Source organism: Coturnix japonica, chromosome 3, assembly GCF_001577835.2.
Source record: "Coturnix japonica isolate 7356 chromosome 3, Coturnix japonica 2.1, whole genome shotgun sequence".
In the NCBI taxonomy this organism is placed as follows: domain Eukaryota; kingdom Metazoa; phylum Chordata; class Aves; order Galliformes; family Phasianidae; genus Coturnix; species Coturnix japonica.
Window position 1 is genome coordinate 81,938,160 of NC_029518.1, and position 17,331 is coordinate 81,955,490.

General features: G+C 35.5%; 1 protein-coding gene across 1 annotated transcript in view; it reads left to right on the plus strand.

The window, feature by feature from the left end:
* The window catches only part of CSMD1 (CUB and Sushi multiple domains 1), an 883,217-nt gene that overhangs the window by 495,924 nt on the left and 369,962 nt on the right, over positions 1-17,331 (plus strand). Inside the window, exon 5 of the mRNA XM_015859302.2 lies at positions 3,299-3,506. Within this exon, the coding sequence (XP_015714788.1) occupies positions 3,299-3,506 (208 nt within the window). The remainder of the gene's footprint in view (positions 1-3,298; positions 3,507-17,331) is intronic.

Below are 17,331 nucleotides of genomic sequence, written 5' to 3' on the forward strand. Positions count from 1 at the left end.
AAACATGAGCAAGTGTAAAGCTTGAAAAATAAAGGTGGAAATCAGCAGTTAATGTTGTTTAGTGGTTCACTCAAACTCTAATACAGATGATGACCAGAATGGAAATCAATAACTAGCTGTTACTTTCTATACTGAAATATTGGCAGAAGTTGTATCAAGTTAATTTGTTCTTCTCTGCTGTTAGTTGATGATCTTACAAGAAGTGCTTGAAAACTATAGAATTTAAAATAAAAAGGGAAGAAAAAATCACATTAGATATTACTGGATAACAAATCATGATTCTCCTTTCTTATTATGTATTATATAATTTTAAAATTATTTCTTTAATTGTATTGTGCATCAGAAATTTGACTCTGATCCCTGACTTCAGTTCATTAAATTTCCCATTTGCCTTTCCCATCAGAGGCACAATGACTCTTTCAGTATGCACTGAATTGCAGGCCAGATACTGAGTGAGAACAAAAATAACAGGGCCCAGTCAAGACAACATTACATTTACTGAAAAGAACTGCTGTCCTCTGTTTGTGTTCCAACAAATTATGAAGCTTCTATAAAGTCTGTGGTAGCTAAGGAAATATAGACGCACACACCACATTCTCATCTCTAGATCAGAAATACATGTATTTGAAGGCTGGTCTATTGGGTAGATAAATAATTGGCTGGATGTGTGCAGCCAGAGGGTTTTAGTCAATGGCTCTGTGTCCATGCGGAGGTTGATAACAGGTGGTATCACCCAAAGATCAGTCTTGGGATCGCTGATTATTAACAGATTTATCAGTGACCTAGGATTGAGTGCACCTTCAGCATGTTTGCTGACTATACTAGGCTAAGTCATGCAGTTGGTACAACAGAAGGAAGGCATGCCATCTGAAGGGACCTAGACAGGCTTGAAAAATAGGCCATTGTGAATCTAATGACATTCAGCAAGGTGGGGGCAATCTTAAATAGGTGTACAGACTGGGAGAAGAAGCCACTGAGAGCAGCTCTTTTGCGAAGGACTTCAGGGTTGGAATAAATGAAAAATGAGTGAAAATCTTGACACAAGCTAATAATATTGTGTGCTTGCAGCCTAGAAGGCCATCTGTATCCTGAGCAGCATCAAAAGGGCAGTGGTCATCAGGGTAACAGATAATATTTCCCCCCCACCCAGTCTGTCCTTGTGAGGCCCCATCTGCATGCAGGTCTAGGGCTCCCACCATATAGTGCTTCTGGACTAGGTCCAGAGGAGTGCTACAAAGGTCATCAGAGGACTGGAGCACCTCTCTTATGAGAACAGGTGAGGGATCTGGACTTATTCTGCTTGGAGGAGAGAAGACTGAGGAGATCTCATTGTGGCCTTAAGGGAACTTAAGGGAAGTACAGTACTTAAGGGAACTTATCAACAGGAGAAATACCACCTTTATAAACAATATATTGTGTTAGGACAAGGAGGAATGTTTTTAAGCTAAATGAAGGGAGATATAAATTAGATGTTAGGAAAAGATTTTTCACTCAGCAGGTAGTGAGGTGCTGGCACATCTGCCCAGAGGAGCTGTGGATGCCCCATACCTGGAGGTGCTCAAAGATAGGTTGGATGGGGCCCTGGGCAGCCTGATCAGATAGGTGGCAGCCCTGTACATGTCAAGGGTTGGAACTAGATGGTCTTTAAGTTTGCTTCCAACCCATGCCACATTATGATTCCATGATTCTCTTGATTTATGCCAAATGGAAAAAAAAAAAAAAAGTTGATTATTTGAATCTCTTCAGCATCATTTATTCCTCTTTATAGTCACACCAATGACCTGTAGAGTGCTTTAGTATTAAAAGAAATATTGTGTTTCTGCTTTGCTTCTGGTTCTCCCTTTAATTTTACTCCCTTATTCTCTATTTATCCTTTTTCAATAGTCTCCTTTTTGAAATGTCCAGCCCGTCTTCTTCATCCTTTGATTCAAATGAATCCTTTTCCTTTTAAATCTTCCCTTATAACTCACTTTCATTGACAGGCTTTCAACTGTGATTGAAAGGAGCAGTTCTACTCCTACCCTTATGTTACCTTAATTAGCTATTCAATTATTATTCTAATTAGACTGTAAGTTCCTTGTGTCATGCACCTTGTCATTCTATTTGTTTTGAAATCTCCACATGCACTTATATTATGTAAATAATGCCTAATGAAATAACAGTAAGTAGAGATGATAAAATGGGTAAAAATGAAACATTTATCTTCTGATCATTCACCTATACAGAAATATTTTAATTGCTGCTGCTATGGCTCCCATAGCCACATTGTAACACACTGAAAGGTATTTGATGAGTTTTTAACCTTCTATATCTATGAATTGCATGGGTTACATGTAATTCTTTTAATTTTTTTATTATTTTTTTTATTTTTATTTTTATTTCTTTGTTGTTTTTTTGTTTTTTTGTTTTGGTCTATTTAATTGTGTTTTAATCTTCAGTGTTAGTAACACTTGGAATATTTTCAAAGCTTTCAATATAATCATAGGGGAAAAGCAAAAGCACAAAAAGTCTGGTCAGTCTGTATTGTTAGTATATTGAACAGCGGTCCAGACTGAACAAAACATTCTTCTGCTCTGTATTTTTAAAGTTTAGTTAATAACCATAAAAAAGTATTATTAGCTGTTGATATGTGAACCTTAGAAAGTCCATCTGGAAACAAAGCATTCTGGAAACAAAGCATTCTGGATTTTTAAATTTATTATTATCATTATTTATTTATTTATTTATTTATTTATTTATTTTGCCATCTGTAAACATCCCAATTAAGAACAAATAACTGTAGAATAAATTACATGATTTTATTAATGCTTCTTAGATTAGGAGTTTTAATCTATAGGAATATTTTCCCCTTCAATTCTTTAAATTTGCATAGCACATTAGAATTATTGTTAAATTCATGCCATAGAGCCAAACTGAATTTTTGTGATTCTCTGTTCAGCTGCTTCTTTGGCTACTTCTGTGGATACTTTCATAGGACCAAAGTATGGTTTCTTAAAATCAGATTGTACTAGAATTCTCTGATGAATTTATCCTTTTATGTTCTGAAGCTGAGGAAAAGAAATAAAACACCATACAAACAAAGAAAAGACTAAAAAAGAACAGAAACCAAAAATCTATAGATTTCAGGCCAGGAAATGTTCTGTTTTGTTCAGAAAGTGAGAATTTTATTTCTCTGTATTTATATATTTGTGGGTGCTGTACATAATAGAGAAAGGCTTGATTCAGTATGTCAGAAACAGGATGATGCTTCACTTATTTAAAATGAAGTTGCATTAGTAACCACTATCCTGTTCATCAGCTGAAGGAGCATGTGGAGGGACACTACGTGGGACAAGTGGAACTATTTCAAGTCCTCACTTCCCTTCAGAGTATGAAAATAATGCTGATTGCACCTGGACCATATTGGCTGAACCAGGAGATACTATTGCTTTGATCTTTACTGACTTCCAGTTAGAAGAAGGATATGACTTCTTAGAGATCAGTGGCACAGAAGCACCCTCGATATGGTAAGTGAAAGATTTTGTAAAGATCCATGTTTCTGCTTTCCTTTGTTGGTGAATATTTTTAAAATATATTTAAAAGCAACCATGTTTTCAATCTGTGAGTAATAGCCACTTTGTTAGATATTTTCCTTTGGTCTCTTTCATCCTCCAGGGAAGAAAACAATAAAGTAGTCTGTTTCTAGTACTTTCCAAGTCTTCATTTTCCTCCGTCTTCAGGAGTTATATTGGTAAAGTGTCTTAGCAATGAGCATTCATTGGTGTAATACATTTGAACTTTGTACAAGCATGTTAGCAGATGCGTTATCTTGAATGGCTGGCTTATCGTGATATTGTACTTTTTGAGCAAAATTCAGACTCTTAGAAAAACAGGAACACAGAGAGCAAATAGATGTCATCTTATTCTAAACAGGCTGTAATTCAGTTCTATTTCTGTACTCATGCATGCATGTATTTTTATTTTTTGTTGACTCGTTAAAAATTTTTGCTTAGGAATATTAGGGCTTAGCAATATTAGAGCTTAATTAATTCGGGATTAGCAACTGTGATACTCAAACTTCTCTCTGAACCAAGTGAAAGATGACAGTTCTTCTTATGAGTTACTTTAACTGATTAAATTACAGAACAATTTGTATTAGGATTTTTCTACATGCAACATATAGAGGCTTTATATTGTTTTCATCCTTGAGAAGAATGCCTTGTGTTTGGCATATGTGCCATTGATATAAAATGTAGCCCTGGGGGAAAAAAATCAACACAACAACAAACAAGTAAAACCAACATAAATCTGCTGCTCACAAGTGGTTGATGGATATTATCTTCAGAATGTTCTTTCTGGAGATCTGATGAATCTTTCTTTTATTTTTATGCCATAACATGCTGAACAATTAAATATATTTTGTGAAGTTCTAGGTAGCATCTGATGTGTTAAATAAAACTGCTCTAATGAAAATGTGCTCTGGGGATACTATTGGATTTTGTTATAAGATCACCATTTTTCCATGTGACCACAACTTGTATAACAGCAGCCACTGAAATAGCTTTGTATAAATTAAGTGCTCATATTTTACTGTCTGAAATACAGTGTGTGAATACCCCACTTGTCTCACTGTCAGGCAGAAACACGCACAACATCCATCAGTTCACATGTTTTATTATTGTGGGTTCTGAGAAGCTGATGGTGAAATCTGGAAAGAGAAGAGCTAATGGAATCTTATTACAGGACATACAAATCTGTCCATTCAGTTTTATGTGATAGGCTTTAATAGCCTATAATAGGAATTGTTTTGCATGCTGTGTTTCTATGGTTGTGTGGTTTACAGACAATAACATTTACATATACATGCACATTCTCCAGAAGATTTCTCAGAATAGGTGATGTAGAAGAATATGTATAAAGCAAAGGATACATATTTTGCATTGATCTGGTAGGGTATTCAGCACTGGTAGAGCTTGAAATCAGAAATATCGTAAGAACCTTCTTTCTCCTAGAATTTAATCTGAACTTTTTTGTTTTTTTTTTTTTTTTTTTTTTTCCCCCCTCTGTTTTTGGTTTTGTTTTTGGTTTTGTGGAGGTATTTTTATTAGCATGCTTAATCTTATTTAAATAAAGAAATAAATAAATAGAATTTATGATATGTTCCTGTGGTCACTACTAATAGTTTGCAGAAGCTATGGGAAGTTTTATAAGAAATGTTTAAAGGATTATTGGATAAATTGTAATGATGCTACACATTCAGCTATATTTAAACCAGAACAGTTGCCATGGTGACATTAGAGCCATGCTAAATGTGGTGCGTGCTGTAATCTACTAAAATCAGCTGTGCTTAGATGTGAATTTATTCGGTACTTAAAATTAATGGTCTAGAGGTGTGTCACCCTCAAATGTGACTTTATTTTTAATTGCTGTCCTTTTATTGTATCTGGCATCAATAATTCTGTGTTAGAAGACATATATGGCATTAGTGTGAAGTGGTAATTAGGTTCTTCCCCTTAAAGGAATATTTGCTGTAGAATAAGCCAAATATTTTCCTACTGAAAAGCCCAGAAAGACAGACATGCTAGCATTGGAAAACTTAGAAAGAATGAGAATAAAGAAAATAATTTCAAATTGGTCATTCTCTTGTGATTTTAGTGTATGGTGCAGTAGCTCTAGATTGACCTCCCCTCTCAGAAATATCTGCAAGATTATAAACTGTTCCATGACAATTACAGTAAAAAACTGGATGAACTTTTTAGAAACAATTAAGTATAAGTGATAGAAATGCTAGAACAAATAGAATTTATATGCTGAGAAAAATAATCTTATGTGTAAATAAAATCTGTGTGTGAGATGTTCTATAATGTTCTATTCCAGTCCAGTCCATTCTATTCTGTTTTTTCTATATGCTGCACATGTTTCTAAACCTTCTTTAGGATGAGTAGTCAGTTTTAATTTTATCTCCCTGGCTCTAGGTTTGTTTCTCAATGCACTGAAAAGGAAAAAAGCATTTCCCCCCCCCCCCTTTTTTTTAGTTCTTTCTTATTTACAAAGGATTATTTGATGCATACTATGCTTGCAGTCTATTCTAATGCTAGTGGTTTGTAAAAGATTCAAGTGACATTACTTCACTATTCATTTTATGACCACAATAAGATTAGAGTTTTCAAAGTTATTGACATATTTTGCCTAAGTAAGGGGAAGTTATGTAGGTCCGGGTCTTGAATGGATGTTCATATATAGGTGAATGTACTTTTTTCTTTGAATCAGCATGACTGTCAGTGCGCATAAAAAGATGTATGCTAGCACTAGCAAATGGAATATGTTAAGGTAGAGTACATTTTTTAGTCAGTAAGGGAAGTAAAATTATTATTAGTTATACTGTAGATGCAAGAAACCTTTCTGAATTTGAATCATTTGCTTAATCAGTTATTACACAAAGAAACCTAGAGCTTAAGATACATTTATGTGGAACTCGTACGCTCTTTTTCACCATACCAAGAACAGTACTTCTGGGAGCTTATCGAAAAACCTTCTTCTGTTTGGAGTCCATCTCGAAGTCCACCATGTGTCAGTATTTTTAAAGATCCTGAAGAGCTCCTGTGTGGTGAATTATTAGAAGTCAGATTTTTCATTAACATAATTTCTCTATGTTAAATCTCATTTTAAATGATTCCAGATATGTCTTTTTATATTTCAGCTAAAGTTATGTTGTATTTAAAATTTAAGCCAGTTTGGATCTAGAGATGGCATTGGGAAGTATCTGGAAGTCCAGCATGAATGTGATACATTTTAAGTCAGTAATATATATATTGGGGAAAACATCCTTTTGAAAATCTCTTTGTTCCCAAAGACTACCCCTTGACATGGACATGCACATGCACATGCACATGCATATCTATCTATCTATCTATCTATCTATCTATCTATCTATCTATCTATCTATCTATCTATTGATTTGGACTATTTAGCTATTTTCAGGTGAGGTAAAGCTGAACAATTCACATGGCTGTAGGTAAGTCAGACTCAGGCTTTTTATTGCAAGTATGTGTTTTTGCCATAATATTTGCAAAAAATAAAACATAAAAAACCAAAAAAAACCAAAAAAAAAACATTACTATATGAACGAAAGGTGATGTTAAGAATAATTCTACTATTACTATGTTTTAGCTTGAAATCTTAATATTGATCATATCTTGTTCTTATTCTTTTCAACCTTTATTTATAATATTAACATCATCTGACTGCTTCCATTTAGATCTAAAATGATCTTCCTCTTTTTTTTTTTCTTTTTTTTTCTTTCTTTTTTTTTTTATTATTTTATTTTTCCCCCATTTTTTGCCAGTATAAGGGAATGAACTGAACTTCATATCTAATTTTACTCAAAGAAACTTCCTAATACTATTTTTAAATATCTTTAGAGTTATTCAGATTTTCTTATAAATACCCTTTATACCCTAGTGAAGGAACATGGCAATTTTATGTGAATGTGAGTGTTTTGGAAACAACAGTAATGAATTGCTATGTTCTTGGCATGCATTTTGACATAAGTAACTGCAGTTATCTGAAACCCTCCTCCTGGTTCTGTGTTAATTAATTAACTCTTACAGCAATTGAGTCATAATGACTATTTGTGTTTCTTAGATAAATTTGTGTACTTTCATATACCAGTGCAAGCTCTTAGATATTATTCTAATTAGTAGCATCCAGATCTATTTATTTAATTTCTTTCTAGAAATCTTAGTATTACCTCTGGCATGAGAATGCTGAGCTGTATAAATTGCCTTTTTTAATAGACAACTATGGAAATAGATCCATATATATGAACTGATTATCTCAGAATTACATGATTATACAGCTGAAGAGCACCATCTATTGGCTTATTGTGAAAAGGTGTATTGCACGTGAACGCACTTTCAATAAAGTTGCTGTTATATACCAGAAAAAGTTGTGGATATAGCTTTGACAGTATAAAGCTGTTTTTATTTTATTTTCCTTTTCCATCAAATGTAAAACATAGTGCCATGTCCATGCAGTGAGATGGAAGCAATTAGATCCCAACCTTTTCACTTTAGAAAACTATTAAATTATTTATTTGTAACAATTTATTTATTTTAGCCTGTTTAGAGACATGCTACAGGTCATCCTTGTTTTTCACCATGGATCTTTGCTGAAAATCTGCCAGGTCTTTTGTTGTTGTTGTTGAAGATGCTGGTATATGGTTCTCTTGCTATTGTATTAAATGTATTTTATGAGCAGATGAGTTTTGCTGGTCATAGTGAGACAGATTCAGATTCTAATTACGTGATGAAGACAAAGCCAAAGAATATGATAAATAGTTTGACAAATAAACAGAAATGTATTGTCTGAGTTTGCATGTGATCTCTGAATTTCTGGCACTGCACTGAAAGAAATTGGATCATGGAGGCAGTCAGAGCTTTGAGTTGGGGACATGGTGAATCTAAGATATGAAGAAATTTTGGGGGACAGATTGGAGGATAGCTTGACAGATTTTAAGGAGCTGGTAAAGTTTTGGAAACATCTTCAGGATGGTAGAGTGCATATGGTTTCTGTCTGGGAATTTTGATCTTCAGAGTAGCCATAGTGAGAGTTTTGAGCTATAAGTCAGACCAGATTTTACAGTGTGTCATTCCAAATATGCCTGGGAGATGTATTCAGGTCACTGCTACCTCCCACATAGAGTGGAATAAAACATCTCAAACCCTTAGGAAAACCACCATCACTGATGTTACCATATTTGTATGGTAGGCCTATCTTCTTTTCTCTACCCCAAAAGCACTATCTTGGTACATTTTCATCTCCTTCATAGGACAGCAGTGAAGCCTGGCTAGTCATCTTTTTTCCTGTTAGAGATATGGTGGCCTTATCAGCATTCTGTGTGTTTCTTTTCAATGGGTGCTGGCTCACATAGTGATGTCAAGCGCTAAAAGACATATCCAGTTCTTCTAATCATTGGGTGGTGATGTAAGAAAATGCTAACTTACTTAGAGGCAACAGCTTTCCTTAGGATTATGTTTTGATCTTGTGTTCAGTTATGCAAATTGATTGAAATAATCAACTTTAAAAAAAGGAGGGGGGTGGGGGTGGGGGAGGAAAAGAAAAAAGGTGTTTAAAGTCTTGATACAAAGGCAATTTTTGCTAAGGCCCAATTGTGTAATAAAAGATTATATAGATAATTACATAATAGAAATCTTGAGAAAAGTCTGATGTTTGCATTTAAAGAAAACAAATCTGAAATGCATTATTTTCTCTCTTGTAATCGTAGAATTAAAGAAAGTTGTTTGGAAGGGGGTTCAGCTTGTGCCCTCTGCCATGACATGGGCAGAGTTACCATCCAATGGTCTTACCAGGACCTCATCCAGTCTGGCCTTGAACACCTCCAGGGATGCGGCCATCCACAGCTTCTCTGGACAACCTATTCCAGTGTTCCTAACATCTGATCTGAATCTGTCCTCTTTCTGCTTTGTCCTATCACTATTGGACTATGAAAAAATTATCTCTCTCTTGCTTATATGCTTTATTTAAGCAATGATGTCACCTGCGACTTATCTTCTCTAGGTTTAACAAGCCCAGCTCCCTCAACCTTTCTTTGTAAAAGGAATGCTGCAGCCCTCTGCAGATCATCTTTTGGTCCACTTTGTGACCCATTCTGACAGCTCTACATCCTTCTTGTGCTGGGAGCCCCTGGCCTGACAACACGCAACATCACATCAGGGAGGAACAATCACATCCTTTTACCCTAAATGATATACTGCATACATGTATAACTGCATGAACAGAAGTCTTTTACCCTAAAAAATAGGTTGATAAGTTAATTTTATGCTAGTAATAGTGACCATAAACTAATATCTCTTGCTTGCGTTATCTGTATGGAAGCAGAGACCACTTAGCTGCTAACAGTGTCAGCCTGTGAACAATGTATAAAGTGAGAAGTACAGAAGCAGTAAATTGATGCTTAATTTACAGAACACTATTGCTTTCTTTGCACCTATTAATTTACAGCCTACTGTGCTGAAGAAGTATAAAGTCTTAATTCATAGCACATCACAAACTGACAGGAACATTACAGTGAGAGAACTGTCTTAAGAAAGCACTGTGACCTACAGTATAATTTTCCACCACATTTACGATAACATGAAAAGCACTAAATTCTTAAAATTAAGCATATGAACAAAGTTTAAGTACATTAAAAGGAAGCCTGGATTGCTTACCTGCAAAATGCCACTAACATTACTATCTTTCTAAACTGGCTGTCAAATCCTGGGGATTCAATATGAGCCTACTATTTCTTTATACTAGTGCAATTGCATTGTTCTAAAATATGTATGTATTTGGCCTAGTTTTCTCACAAAGTCCTTGACAATAGAGTCAGGAAAATATATTCTAACAGTGAAACCGCTTATGTCAGTGTATTCGGGAAATGTTAGAAGCTTTTCTTAGAGCTATTTATGACTCAGTTTTTTTCTTCCCTTTACACAGTACCTACCCCTTTACTGTCAGACTCAAGTGTATCATCCCAGTAAGACAAAATCCACAGATGATTTTATCTTGTTGAAGTTGAGGTTAAAACCTCTTTTCTGTGTTTGTCAAACATCCCTAGTTGAAATTCAAAAACTGCTTATAATTACATTGATCCTCAAAAATAATGGAGATTAATGGGAAAAAAAAAAAAAAAAATGATGTTAAGGTGTGTATGCGTATAACTGTGAAGAAAGGTTACAAATATGAAGAAGTAATATAATTAAATTCTGGGAAAATCAGAAAGACAAACAGTCCTGGTATATCAAAGTTACGCTTGCATGAGTAGTGGCCTTAAGTGAGAATGAAAGATTGTCTATTAACTCCTACTTTTCAGCAAGTTTAACAGCAAATAAAATTATCTAAGTGATCTCATCAATCATTGTTAGCTGTTTTTGTTGCTGTTTCTGTTTTTTTGTTTTGTTATTTTTAACAGTGATAGAATTTTAGAACACAAAAATTGCCAGAATGTATTTTGGACAAGAATATTTTGATAACTTCTGTTAAAATATAAAACACAACAGCATAACATTTAATAACATGGATTGTTTTATTTTCCCCCTCAAGAAAACTCTCCAAAGTGGGCATACTCCCCCAGAAAACAAGAACTGATTCCTTTACTAGTCATCCTTTAATTTCACGACTCTTCTACTAAAACCAATGCTGTTGTATACCTTGGTTCAGAGTAAACCCATCAATAAGCTATTCTTACAATAATGTTAAGAAAATACCTTGGCTGCTTGTATCTTTGTTTACTTAGCACACAGAATGCATCAATTACTTCTTTAACTCTAAGAGAATGCTAAATTGAATTTAAATAATGTGTTTATTGATGGTCACTTCTTTTTTTTTAATGTGTATGTAGTAGGCCACTGTTTGGACTTAATGTGTTTTCTACAAAGGACTGTACCTAGAGAATGCTGAGCTACATTGTATCTCAGATGTTTTGCAGAATTAGTTAACAAGAAATTTAGATAGGAGATGTAGCAATCTTGGAAATATCATGTATGTTTTCCCTCTTAGCTAAGTATGGAAAGGAGAGGACAAGACGTGATGAAGAGAATTTGCTGGAAAAAAAAAAAAAAAAAAAGAAAATACACTTTTTTTTTTCCTTTTTTTTCTTTTTTCTTTTTCTTTTTCTTTTTTTCCTTTTTTCTTTTTCTTTTTTTTTCTTTTTTTTTTTCTTTTTTTTTCTTTTTTTTTTTCCCTAGTTAGACAGTTTAGCCAATCTTGCCAACTACAGTAAAGAGAATGAATATCAAATATAAAACTTGAAAACAGAAATTATTTTTTATCATAATGAATGAACTACTTATTTAGCGTTCTGATTTTTGCATCTTACAATGTACCACGTGGAAAGGGCAGAAAAGATATACAATCAGTCAAGAACTTACATTAGTTGCCTCAAATGAACATTAACTTAGTACTATGTCTTTTTCTAGTTTTACTTTCTTCTGATGTGAGGAAGAAATAGCAGTTGTAGAAGTAATAGCAATAGTATTATTAGCAGCACAACAGTAAATTTTTGCAACATAGTGCAAATATAAAGAAAAACATTATTGGATGTTCTTAGGTATTGTAAGAGAGCACATTTAAAGACATAGAAATTAATACTTCAGCAACTATTTATGAATATTTTAAAAAATTTAAAAAATAAAATAAAAAATAAAATAGTTTTAGTCTTCCCTAACCTTAATAAAATACATATGTTGAATAACTGTTACTTAAAACCCCAGTAAAATGTTTTTCTGGTAGTTGTATCATGGGAATCATTGAAGACCTTTTAACCACATAACGTTAGCAATTTCCACAGGAGATTGAGGGCAATATCTTAGTTTCACAGACTGTAAACCATATTTATCTAGAACTTTGTCATGGATCAGGGCAATCCCAAGCAGAAATTGAGGCTGAGAGAAGAATGACTTGAGAGCAGCCCTTGAGACAGATTTGGGAGTGTCAGTTGATGAAAGTTGATGAAAGGGCCATGAAGAGCTGGGGCTCTTCAGCCTGGAGAAGAGAGGATCTGGGGAGACCCTTTAGCAGCCCAATGAAAGGGGGCCTACAGGAAATCTGAGGAGGGACTTTTTTAAGGACAGGTAGTGACAGGATGAGGGAAAATGCATCTGAACTGGAAGAGAATAGATTTAGAGTAAATACTAGAATACTTGGAAGTAGTTATTTACTGTGAGGGTGGTGAGACACTGGAACTGGTTACCCAATGAGGTTGTGAATGCTCCCTCTCTGGAAGCATTCAGGGCCAGGCTGGATGGGGCTTTGAGAAGCCTGGTCTTGAGGGAGATGTCCTTACCCATAGAACGGGGTTAAAACAAGATCACCTTAAGGGTCCCTTCCAATACAAATCATTCTAAGCTTCTATGGATGTAGCATTTTAGACCAGAAATATCCCTATTTACTCATTTTCATGCCTAAGGAAAATAAATAATCCTAATTTTATGTACCTTCAGAAAACTGTCATTTCTAATTGACTGTCTCGATAAATTAAAAAGTAAATAACTGTCAGCAGTTTTCCTGTGGAAGCTTCTAAAAATTTATATTTAATTTTAGAAAAAATAAATTAAAAAAATAAAAAAGATTAAAATCACCGTTAGCATGCTGTGTTTCTGACACCCACGTTGGAATTTAACATGTATAGAAAGACTATGCTTGCTATATGGCCTCAAGTTGTGCCAGGGGAGGTTTAGGTTAAATAGCAAGAAAAACTTCATTACAAAAAGGGCATTTAAACAATGGAATAGGCTCCCCAGGGAAGTGATTGGGTCACAATCATTGAATGTGTTTAAAAACTGTTTCGATGTGGTGCTCAGGGACATGATTTAGCAGAGGGTTGTTAATTAGGGTAGTATGGTTAGGTTGTGGTTGGACTTAATGATCTTCAAGGTCTCTTCCAACCTGAGAAATTTTATGATTCTGTTATTCTATATTTTAGACCAATTAAAGGATGTTAAAATGTTGTTTTGATATTTTTCACTTCAATGTTAGGATGTGCTATCCACTGCCTTCTTTCACAGTATTCCTACTTTACATTGCTCTTTTGTTCAACTGTGGATTTGAAAGCTGAATTAATAGTTTTATGTATATTTGGGATTTAACCACGTTTTGAATGGTGCCATCAACTTTATAGGAGACACCAAAATGATTTGTAGTAAAGAAGTTGATGATGATGACACCAAGTTGATGAAGAAGATGACACCAAGCTGAGTGGTGCAGTTTATACCATGGAGGGAACAGATGCCATTCAGAGGGACCTTGACAGGCTGGAAAGCTGGGCTTGGGTGAACCTAATGAGGTTCAACACGGAAAAGTGCAAGGTTTTGCACTTGGGCCGGAAGAACCCCAGGCACCTGTACAGGCTGGGAGGAGTTGTCCTTGAGAGCAGCTCGGCTGAAAAAGACCTAGGGGTCCTGATAGATGAGAAACTTAACATGAGCCAGCAGTGCGCTCTGGCAGCCCAGAAAGCAAATGGGATCCTGGGCTCCATCAGGAGAGGGGTGGTCAGCAGGGATAGGGAGGTGATCGTCCCTCTCTACTCTGCTCTTGTGAGGCCCCATCTGGAGTACTGTGTCCAGGTGTGGAGCCCTCAGTACAAAAAAGATATGGAGATTTTGGAAAGGGTCCAGAGGAGGGCCACAAAGATGATCAGGGGGCTGGAGCACCTCCCCTATGAGGACAGGCTGAGGGAGTTGGGTTTGTTCAGCCTGGAGAAGAGAAGGTTGCGGGGTGACCTCATTGCAGCCTTTCAGTACCTGAAGGGAACTTACTCCCAGGAGGGGAGTAAACTCTTCGAAAGGGCTGATAATAGCAGGACTAGGGGAAATGGTTTTAAGTTGAAGGAGGGAAGATTTAGGTTGGATGTTAGGGGTAAGTTCTTTACTAGAAGGGTGGTTAGGTCCTGGAACAGGCTGCCCAGTGAGGTTGTGGATGCCCCGTCCTTGGAGGTGTTCAAGACCAGGTTGGACGGGGCCCTGGGCAACCTGATCTAGTAAATGTGTATGTTTGGTGGCCCTGCCAGGCAGGGGGGTTGGAACTACATGATCCTTGAGGTCCCTTCCAACCCGGGTAATTCTAAAAAAAAAAAAAAAAAAAAAAAAAAAGTTGTGATCTTCCATACTGGGAAAATCTAAAGTCATTGTCTAGTTCTAGACCATTTGTAGCAAAAGAGGATCAGTCTATAAAATAATTACATTAATATATTTTTCAAAAGATTGTTTGTTGTTTTTAATACTAAACTGTGTTGAATATTTTGTAGTTCCTGTTTGCTCAGAAATTTGATATTTTTTTCAGTAATTTTTTACTTTGTAGAAATTAGAATGGTTTCCTTTTTGTTCAAAGGTATAAAAAATAATAGAATTTGTCCATCATATAAAAATCTTTATGCAGCTGGTTTTTACTTTTTTTTTTTTTTTTTTTTTCATGGGATTTTCTTCTTAAGACCCTTGCAAATGAAATATAACAACTACTGATAAGAACACGCACAAGTTATCTTCTGTCATTATTCTAGACTTATGCCTGCAAATATTAACAAACCAAACAATCCACTGTTTTCCTGAGTTTCTGATGCAGAACTAGTATATATTTATATATATAAAGCTTATAAAATATGTATTTATATATAAAGCTTATACATATAAATATATACAATATATTTACTATATATATATATATATATGTATGTATATACACACACACACTATATATACATATATATTTATATACATATATATTTGATCTGACAAATGCAGGCAATAGATATGAAAATCAAAGTGAGAAACAAGATGTCTCCATTCTATTAATCAACTATGACACATGTAGAGTAAACTTTAAAATTTCATTGTCTGGGCATATTTCCCCCTCAAAATATACTGCTTATCTATTTTGTAATAAGTTTCAGTGGTTAGTTGTCCTTATTTTCAATATCAAACATTTATAAGCTTGTGTACAGATAGTTTCACGTGTCAGTCATAACATGGTCTTCTATCTTCCACTATGAGACTGAAGAGCTGTTATCAAACTGGAGCCCCACAAATTTCTCTTTACTAATATAAATTGTTTTTTGTTCTTGTTGTTGTTGTTTTTGTTTGTTTGTTTGTTGTTTTGTGTGTGTGTGTGTGTATTTCACAAAATGATCTCTAATTTAAAATTTTGAATTTTCTTAAACTTTGTCTGCATGTCAGTTGTTGAGGTGCTTTTCATTTGTTAGCTTGTTTTGTGTTGCAGATATGTCTTGGGAGATAGTTCAATTCCCAAATAGCTAATGGTGGTGACTATGCTGAAAAATAGTGTTTTGCAGCTGAGAATTTGCTCTGTCAGATAGTATTACTGTATTCTCCGTTGTTATTTCTATGGAAATAAATAGGAAGCATTACTTTCGGAGCATCCTATATATGTATATTCATTTCTGTACAAGTGGGAGGATAGTGATGTCTTTCCCCTGACACAGATACACACACTCCACATTCTCACACCGATTGAGACATAGCCCTTCTGGTGCACTTCAGCTCGGCCCTCTGGACACAGGGAGACAGCTGCTAGAGATGTCAGGTCTGCTTCTGTCCCAGTTTCTGTCTTCCATTATTCAGGCAGTTTTCTATATGTTGTATTTAACGTGTGTATTCCCCCCTGAGGGGTATTTTCTAGGTTATAGCTTTCTACATTAGATTACTGGAATAGGATGCCAGCGGTTGCAGCTCCAGACCATTCTCTGACTGACCAAAACTGACAGATCTTCTACATGTAGCTTAAATATAAACATCAGCGCAAATTTCTGTCAGCAGTTGCTGAGTTCAAAGGAGCATATTATGCTTTGGAAACATTTGGCTGTTTGTGCAGCAGTAACACAACAATTCTTTGCATAAAGCTAGTAGTTGATGGCCCTGTGTATATAGCAAGTGGTTGTCCCTTCATTGTGTTGACTGCAGAGATAAATTCAAACATTTATGTTACATGCTGACATCCAGATCTGTACAGATAGGCATTGACCAATTGAAAAAGGTATGTGTGTTTCTTTACAGAATCACAGAATTGTAGGGGTTGGAAGGGACCTCTAGAGATCATTGAGTCCAACTCCCCTGCTAGAGCAGACTCCCTACAGCACATCACTCAGGTAGGCGTCCAGGCGGGTCTTGAGTATCTCCAGAGATGGAAACTCCACCACCTCCCTGGGCAGCCTGTTCCAGTGCTCCGTCACCCTCACTGTAAAGAAGTTCTTCCACACATTCATGTGGAACTTCCTATGCTGAAGTTTCATCCCATTACCCCTAGTCCTATCCCCACGCACTACTGAAAAGAGACCAGCCTCACCACTATGGCTCCCACACCTCAAGTATTTATAAACCTGGATCATGTCCCCTCTCAGCCTTCTTTTCTCGAGGCTAAACAGACCCAGTTCACTTAGCCTTTCTTCATAGGGGTCATGCTACAGGCCCTTCACCATTTTAGTGGCCCTTCACTGGACTCTTTCCAAGACATTCCTGTCTTTTTTGTACTGGGGAGCCCAGAACTGGACAAAATATTCCAGATGAGGCCTCACCAGGGCAGAACAGTGCCAGTAACTTATTGTATTCACATGCTACTTGCTGTATGAATATTTAACCTGACAAAAGCGATCATGTGACATGTACCGTAGGTGTGCTTACTTGTACTGAAGTTTGTTACCTGCAGCTAGAAAATCCTTTTGAAAGTTTTAATTGCTAATTTTGCTGCATAACACTGTAAAACAAGGATTCTTTTTCATTTAATATATATAATCAATATCCATTTACCTAGCTTTAATTGTAAATAAGAGGAATGAAATAG